Source organism: Saprolegnia diclina (genome assembly GCF_000281045.1).
Source record: "Saprolegnia diclina VS20 unplaced genomic scaffold supercont1.42, whole genome shotgun sequence".
Taxonomy (NCBI): domain Eukaryota; phylum Oomycota; class Saprolegniomycetes; order Saprolegniales; family Saprolegniaceae; genus Saprolegnia; species Saprolegnia diclina.
Genome location: NW_008246109.1, coordinates 445,766 through 452,777, shown reverse-complemented (window position 1 = coordinate 452,777; position 7,012 = coordinate 445,766). Strand labels below are relative to the sequence as shown.

Here is a 7,012-nt window from a genome sequence, read left to right as displayed (position 1 = left end):
GCGTCCATGGCAGCGCCGAGCGCGAGGCCGCCGACAAGACCCGCCGTCGCACCGACAGCAACACCGGCAGCAAGACCGCCATCGCCGTAGCCACCGCCATAGCCGGGGCCGTACCCGCCGGCGTTGGCGTAGTTACCGTTGACCATGACGGGCTGGCCGTACTGGTTGACATACATGGGCTCCTGGACGTACACGGCGGGCTCGTCCTGCGCTGAGCGGCAGAAGCAATAGCAGAGGGCGGCGCAAAGAATGAAGGCGCCGATGCCGATGAGGATCCACGCCCAGTACGGCATGCCCGATTGCGTCTTGACCTTGGTCGGGTCGATGCATTGGCACTTGTCAGCCTTGACGGGGATCGCGCACGTGGCGGCCGACGGACAGCAGCACACCTGCTGGATACCGCTTGAGAGCCACTTGCCGCAGTACTTGCCGGGGAGGTTGTTGTACGCGCCGCTGCACTGGCCGAGGTTGGCGCAGGCTTGGCACTGGCTCAAAGTGGCAATGGGCGTCGGCACCGCAGTGAAGACACCAGGCGGCAGCGTCACGGGTGACGTCGTCGCCGCTGCGGTGGTCGCCGGCGCGGTGGTTTGGGCCATCGACGTGGCGGCCACAAGGGCGAAGACGAGGGCTAAGCACTTGCGAAGCATGTCCGAAGTTGAAAAATGGGAAAGGTGCAGAAAGGTCCGGCGTCATTAGGCGCGCCATGGAATTCGCTTAGGTAAGTATGAATGTCTTTTTTCTGGGCGAGGGAGTGGTATAGATAGCATCCTTTTGTACTGATTATGCGATTGAGTCACGACCAAATCCAGGTGCTGCGAGCCTCCAGATGCCAGATGTGGGTACATTCTTCTCCAATCTGGCTTCGTGCGAAGTCGGCGTAGCAGACGCGCTGGACGAGCACGGCGTCAGAAATTTTCACAATCGGCCACATGACCAAGCAGCCCAAGCAGCAACGCATTTCTTTCCTGACCGAGCTGCACAGGAGGCTGTACCGAAGGCACGTCGAGATGGAGTTCATCCGTGTCTCCTTCTCGTTGTGACTAATTTTTTTCGAGGCCTCTGTCCACTACGTGGCAGCCCACGAGAGCAGTAGCAACTGAATTTCAGGCCAGAGTCCTACGCCCAGTACTACACTTGTGACTACACCTGGCTAGTCCACCTGGGTTGACGTCATGTCCGTGACACCGGATACGAAATAAAGGTTGTTCGTGTTGAGTTGTGCAAGAAGTTCAACGCATCTAAAAGTCGCCGCCAAAGCCACCGCCGCCGCCATCACCACCACCGTAGTCGCCACCGTAGCCACCGCCGTAGCCGCCACCGTAGCCGTGGCCGGCGTCCAGGGCGGCGCTAATCGCAAGACCGCCCACAAGACCGGCCGTGGCGCCGACGGCCAAGCCAGTGCCGACGTCCGCGCCGCCGTACCCGCCGTAGCCGTACCCGCCGCCGTTCGCGTACACGACTTGGGGTTGTTGCTGGTAGATGACGCCGGGCTGCCCGACGTACCCGGGCTGCACGATCACAACTTCTTCCGTGTATGACGGGCGGCAGCAGCAATAGTAAAACGCGCACCCGAGCAAGATCGCGCCAAAGCCGATCGCGATCCAGACCCAGAACGGTGTGCCCGTCGTTGTTTTCGCAGGCGACGTGTTGCCACCGCAGACGCAAGCGCTCGCGTCGAGCGGGATGCGACACGTGGCGGCGGTCGGGCAGCAGCAGACCTGCTTGACGCCACCCGAGAGCCACGGACCGCAGTACTTGCCTGGCAGGCCCTTGTAAGCGGCGCCGCACTGACCGAGGTTGGCACAGGCCTGGCATGTGCTCAAGGTCGTCACGGGCACGAGCGGGCTCGTCGGCACAGGCGACGTCGCTGGCGCGGTGGTGCCTTGGCCGACAACGCACTGGAGGCAGCACGCCAGGAGGAGACACAGAAGGACGAAGCTCCGCAGCGTTGCCATGCTGGAGCAAAATGGGAAATGGAACGCTGGAACAATCGACGAGATCCGTTTCTCAAGTCTTCGACTTGATGTTAGCTCTAAACAGGTGGCGCCGGAATTCCTGCGAAGGTTTGCGTCGACGGTCGAGCGAAGGGGCGCGACTAAGGCGCACACTCTTCCTGTACCCCAGTCCCGTCATATCGAGTAGCCTAGTACGTACTACCCGTGCTTGATGGACTCGACGCACGTCACAGCTTTGATAGACCTTTTGGCGGCGGCGTCTCCCCAGCCTCCTCCTCCTCGTTCTGTGCACATTTCCTCAAATTTCTATTTTTTAATCTTCCATCGATCGAAGACGACCTAATTCATCACCATGCAGCGTCGCACGAGTGCGCTTTGTCATCTGCAGCGTCGACGTGTCAAGAACAATCGTGCAGCAGAAGCCTCGCACTTTCGTTCTTGCCACCAAAACGTCAGCGAGCCGGGTCCAACGCAGCCTTCGTTTCTGTCGAGTAGAACCAACCAAATATTCAGTCCCGGCACCAATAAGGCGAAGCAGTCGCCGAACGTAGAACGTGGCAGTGATGGCTACCTATGTAATACTGCACACTGCGACCTTAGCTGCGACCTTGTCTTCTGTCGCAACGCCGACGCCGGTGACGCTCGGTCGGTCGTCTGCGGCTGTTGGGCTGGAGGCATGCCTCATGGGCGACACTGAATTGCAGTGACGTGAGCTTCGCAGTGCGGGTGTGCCTCTTTGAGTTTGAGTTTGATTGGAGACTGTCACGAAAGCTCACCCGCTCTTCTCCAGCACGTGGCAGCGCCTCTGCAGGGCAAAGGGTGGCCATGCTGCATCGCGACATTTCCATTTCCATGGTCGTGCTTAGACTGGTGGTCGTCTGCGCTCTGCTCTTCGCTGTGATCGCTGCGCCCACGCCGGCGCCGCTAACTCCGTGCCACAAGTGTGCCCAGAGCAACCAGTGCAGCGATGCGTACCAAGGAAAAGCCGCGCAGTTTTGCGGTAATTGGCTCAGCGCTGGCGCGACGCAGCCGTGCTGCTGCCCTGCCGGCGCCGACCGCTGCAGCACCAAGCGCGACGCGTGCGAGTGCAAGCCCGAGCCCAAGACGAAGATCTCGGCAGGCGTCTACGTAGCGATCGTTGCTGGCGTCCTCGTCGTTGTCGGCGGCGGCGTCTTTTGCTTTCTCAAGCGACGGCGACGGCTTGCGAAGGTGCCCGAGCCTGCAAAGACCGAGAAGACCGAGCTGCCGGCCTACCAGCCCGCCTACGCAGACACGTATGCCCGTGCCGGCGGTCTCGTCTAAGATCTACTAGTACTATTTAAAAAGACAACTTGTTTGGGTTACAGAGAGGGTTTTGTAGATATCAAACGCGCCGTTGATTACTACGTGGAGCAGAGCGCAACGCTGACGAGGAGAGCAGCGACCAGCGACGACGAGCTCGAGATTGAGGTGGGGGACCCGCTGGAGCGTGCGCGGGATCGAACCACCGGCCGTTGGACGCACGCAAAGTGCAGCGTGCACGGCTTTTCGGATTCGCGCAGGACAAACTCGGCGTCCTCCATGCTCATGTACGTGGTGTCCGTGCCGTTGATGGAGGCGAGCGCATGGTTGGTCGAGACGCCGGCGACCGCCAACGCACTCGTCGGGGAAACGCTGCGCATAAAGAGCGGCGCCGGGCGCGGGCTGAAGAAGAGGCGCTGCGGCTTGCCCGAGTCGGCGCCCGTCGCAAGCAGCAGCATCGTCTCGTCGTAGTTGGCCGCCGTCACGTCGACGCCGTTGACCGACTCGAGGCGGCACCCGGGGTACACACTCGACTGCGCCGCAAAGCCGTCGGGCGACACGCGCTTGACGACGACCGCCCCGGTGTACGCGTCCGTGCCAAAGGTGATGCCGAGACGGCCATTTGTCCAAATCAGGTGAAGGAGGCCGGTCGACGGCCGCGTGCGCTCCAGCTCCAAGGCCTCGCCGCACCAGTCGTACGCGATATCACTCGAGTAAAAGTCATCGTCCGAGCGCTGGGTCGGGAACGGGTCCGAGAGTCGACGTGCCATGATTGTGGTCGGTTGCGGCGATTGATTTCTGAGCTGCTGAGGAATTGGTGCGTGCGCAACAGCTGCGTTGGCGGGAAATTTGTCATACAACTGTACCCTCTGCGCTAAACAAGTGCAATGTCGCGCGTTCCACGTGACGCGGCGGGGTCGACAAGGTGATCGGGGCAAGCTATCGCAAGTGGAGGCGTTCTAGCGAATACTCTATCACTCTAGTCGCTAGACTCTTATACGTAGAACGACGGTTCAGTAGAGACGAGCGGGGACAGATCGCAGGATACATTTTCAGCACCTCCGCGTCGCCACGTCAACTGTCAGCCAGCGTAGTGCACTAGTACAACGTAGCACACGCGGGTATTCCTGCCTTTGGTACTGCTGATCAGTCGCATCGGCGTGTACTGCCGAGCACTTGGACAACAGGATCGACTAAGAGGAGCGACTAACTTGCGGCTCAAGATCGCGTGTCACTCTCCCGTCCGGATAGGCCTGTCCGGATGCTCTATGCCGGCGAAGTCAGTGCCACCGCTCCAGTCGACCATCCATGGCCTCTGAAGACGACGTGTCGCCGGAGCTCCTCCACCGCCTTCAGCGCTCGTGCTCCATCAAGCGGTCCAACTCGACGCCCGAGTGCACCTGCGACGTCGTCTGCGATGGCGTACGCACCTGCCTGCCTTGAAGGAAGCCTCACGCTTCGTGTAGTCGTGCCGCCGCATTTCGCGCCTCGAGAACGACGTCTCTGGCAGCGACAGCGAAGACGACGACGACGACCTTGGTACAAGTCTATGTTAGTGCGTCGTTGCTCACGCCCTCGTGTAGCCGCCGGTGACGATGACGGCGTCGACGTCGATGCACCGCGGACCGACGACGACGACGAAGGCATGCCATCGAGTGGCGACGACGACGAGTGCAAGCCACCGCCTGCGTCAACGCCGTTGCCACCGCTCCAGGCCACGTCGGCCTTTGTGCCGTCGCCATCGTCGCCCGTAAAGCCTCGCAGTCGATCGCACCCGCCGCAGATCATCGAGTATCTCTGGCGCGGCGAGGCGCTTGGGCTCGAGATCTGTCGGTCCAAGACTCGCCACAGCGGCGCGCCGTACAGCCAGCCGCGCATCACGCTGCGGTGGAAGCAAGGGCCGATCGGCATCACGTTTGGCATCGAGAAGGCGACGCGGCAGGTGTACATCAAGCGCGTCCAGCGTGAGTACGGCAACATCCACCCGGGCTTCCTCCTCGTCTTTGCCAACGGTGCGGTGGTCTCGGAGCGCAACTTTGACGTGATCATGCAGGACCTCAAGCGCAACCACGACCTCGGCCGCGAGCAAACGCTCGAGTTTGTGCCACCACCGCCGCCTCCGATGGCCCGGCTTCTGAGCGCTGAGAGCCCCCTCGCGCAGATCGGCGTCACCCACCACTACGAACTTATGCTGGTGGGCGAGACGCGGGCTTTGTACCTGACGTTGCCCGAGATCCAGCAGCTGTTGCAGACGGCGCCGCGGCCGACGCGTCTCTCGTTCTGCTTCAACCCAGCTGCGCACGACGTCATGGTCGCGCAGCGCCAGCGGGCGCCCGAGAAGACCGGGCCCTTCACAATGGACAACCGAGCCATCGCTGCCGCCGCCATTGCCGCGGTCATTTGCTTATAATCCAACACAGTCTACAACCGGTTCTTGCGTCTACATCTTTGACAGAGTACGCATCAGAGTATAAACTTGTGGCTTCAACTGGTAGGTATCCATACGACTGGATAATTGGATAGCAAGGTAACGTGTAACTGGCTCGGCCACGTCATTTGTACGGATCGAGAAAGGCGCTAGCGGGGGTGTCCCGGAGGTGGAGGCGGACGGCGCAGGCGTGGCCCGTGCGACTCGCGTCAATCGCATCGACGAGTGTCCGGCTCTGCGGCTTGATGCTACTCGCATGCGGCGGCAACGCTACGACAAACTGCGTGTGAGCCAGGAGCCAGCGCAAGGCGCGGTCGAGGTCGTGCTCGTAGTTGACAGCGACGTCCAGCGACCGCCACGTCGCGTGCGTCATGGCCGTGAGGACAGCGTCGATGCCCGACCAGTAGTACCCTCGGGACACGACGTTGAGCGCGCTGAGCGAGCGTGGGAGGCCGTCCAAGAGCGCATCGAGCCCGCGGCTCGTAAAGGCGTTGCCGTGCACATCGAGCGACCGCAGCTTTCTGCAGCGCGGCAGCACCTCGCTTAACGCGCGCGCACCGCGGTCGTCGAGCTCGTTCTTTGTCAGCGCCAGCTCGACTAGCGCGCCAAGAGACCCGATGTTGTCCATGACGATGGGCCGGTACGTCGGGTACACGCACGGGTCATTTGAAAGGGAGAGCGCGCTGAGGTGTGGGAGAAGGCAGTCACCGACACCCGCGCTCGTCCAAGCGAGGCGGCGGAGACGAGGCATCTGCACGAGCGCGCGACGGAGGCCTTGTAGGTGCAAGGCCGACGCTGGCAGTTTACGCTGGCGCAAGTCCAGCGACGTCAAGCGACCGCATAGCGGAAGCGTCTCCGCGAGCGCCGACGCAAACGCTCCGAACGCGTGGCCGCCGAGGTCCAAGTGGTCGAGGTGTTGGAGCTGTGGTAGCGCGGCGAGAAGCGACGAGGAGAGCGCGAGGCCATGCAGGCGCAGCGACGACAGCGCGGGCAGCGCCATGAGGGCTGTTGCTACAGCATCGGGACAGAGGCCGCCGTCAAGTGTCAAGTGCGTCAAGCGAGGCGCCGAGACAAGCGACGCCGCCACGGCTGTAGACGCCAATGGGCGGGCGTCAAAGATCCACGAGAGCGTCGTCAGCGATGCCGGCAGGATGACCGGTCCCGAGAGTCCGAGCACGCGATCCAAGGTGAGTGACTGCAGCGAGGACGCCTGCGCCAGCGCTCCGGCGAGCGCCGCCGAGATGTGCAAGCCCCGCAAGCACAGCGATCGGCCGGACGACAGCCACGCTTGCAGATCCGCGTCCGCAGTTGGTGGCAACGACGTCCGCGAATCTCCGACGAGCACAAC

At 62.1% G+C, this 7,012-nt stretch overlaps 6 protein-coding genes across 6 annotated transcripts in view; 2 read left to right on the top strand and 4 right to left on the bottom strand.

Annotated features, from left to right (window-relative positions):
• SDRG_11580 (hypothetical protein) overlaps nucleotides 1-596 on the bottom strand; it is a gene marked incomplete at both ends in the record, with an annotated part of 1,626 nt that extends 1,030 nt beyond the window's left edge. Inside the window, one exon of the mRNA XM_008617622.1 lies at nucleotides 53-596. Within this exon, the coding sequence (XP_008615844.1) occupies nucleotides 53-596 (544 nt within the window). The remainder of the gene's footprint in view (nucleotides 1-52) is intronic.
• Nucleotides 597-1,189: 593 nt separating this feature from the next.
• SDRG_11579 (hypothetical protein) lies at nucleotides 1,190-2,050 on the bottom strand. Its single transcript, XM_008617621.1, has one exon. The coding sequence runs from the start codon at nucleotides 1,953-1,955 to the stop codon at nucleotides 1,239-1,241; it is 717 nt and encodes a 238-aa protein (XP_008615843.1). The 5' UTR covers nucleotides 1,956-2,050; the 3' UTR covers nucleotides 1,190-1,238.
• A 701-nt stretch (nucleotides 2,051-2,751) lies between these two features.
• SDRG_11578 (hypothetical protein) lies at nucleotides 2,752-3,304 on the top strand. The gene has a single exon (XM_008617620.1). It carries the CDS (start codon nucleotides 2,781-2,783, stop codon nucleotides 3,255-3,257), a length of 477 nt encoding a protein of 158 aa, XP_008615842.1. The 5' UTR covers nucleotides 2,752-2,780; the 3' UTR covers nucleotides 3,258-3,304.
• Nucleotides 3,265-4,090, bottom strand: SDRG_11577 (hypothetical protein). Its single transcript, XM_008617619.1, has one exon. The coding sequence runs from the start codon at nucleotides 4,004-4,006 to the stop codon at nucleotides 3,338-3,340; it is 669 nt and encodes a 222-aa protein (XP_008615841.1). The 5' UTR covers nucleotides 4,007-4,090; the 3' UTR covers nucleotides 3,265-3,337.
• A 454-nt stretch (nucleotides 4,091-4,544) lies between these two features.
• Nucleotides 4,545-5,646, top strand: SDRG_11576 (hypothetical protein; the record flags this gene model as incomplete). Its single annotated transcript, XM_008617618.1, has 3 exons — nucleotides 4,545-4,658; nucleotides 4,703-4,775; nucleotides 4,820-5,646. 3 exons carry the CDS (start codon nucleotides 4,545-4,547, stop codon nucleotides 5,644-5,646), a joined length of 1,014 nt encoding a protein of 337 aa, XP_008615840.1.
• A 142-nt stretch (nucleotides 5,647-5,788) lies between these two features.
• Nucleotides 5,789-7,012, bottom strand: part of SDRG_11575 (hypothetical protein) — a gene marked incomplete at both ends in the record, with an annotated part of 1,764 nt that continues 540 nt past the window's right edge. The window contains one exon of the mRNA XM_008617617.1: nucleotides 5,789-6,874. Coding sequence (XP_008615839.1) covers nucleotides 5,789-6,874 — 1,086 coding nt within the window. The remainder of the gene's footprint in view (nucleotides 6,875-7,012) is intronic.

Excerpts from the sequence above, each read along its gene's own strand:
- SDRG_11578 (XM_008617620.1), top strand. The coding sequence starts at position 2,781 with ATGCTGCATCGCGACATTTCCATTTCCATGGTCGTGCTTAGACTGGTG.
- SDRG_11577 (XM_008617619.1), bottom strand. The coding sequence starts at position 4,006 with ATGGCACGTCGACTCTCGGACCCGTTCCCGACCCAGCGCTCGGACGAT.
- SDRG_11579 (XM_008617621.1), bottom strand. The coding sequence starts at position 1,955 with ATGGCAACGCTGCGGAGCTTCGTCCTTCTGTGTCTCCTCCTGGCGTGC.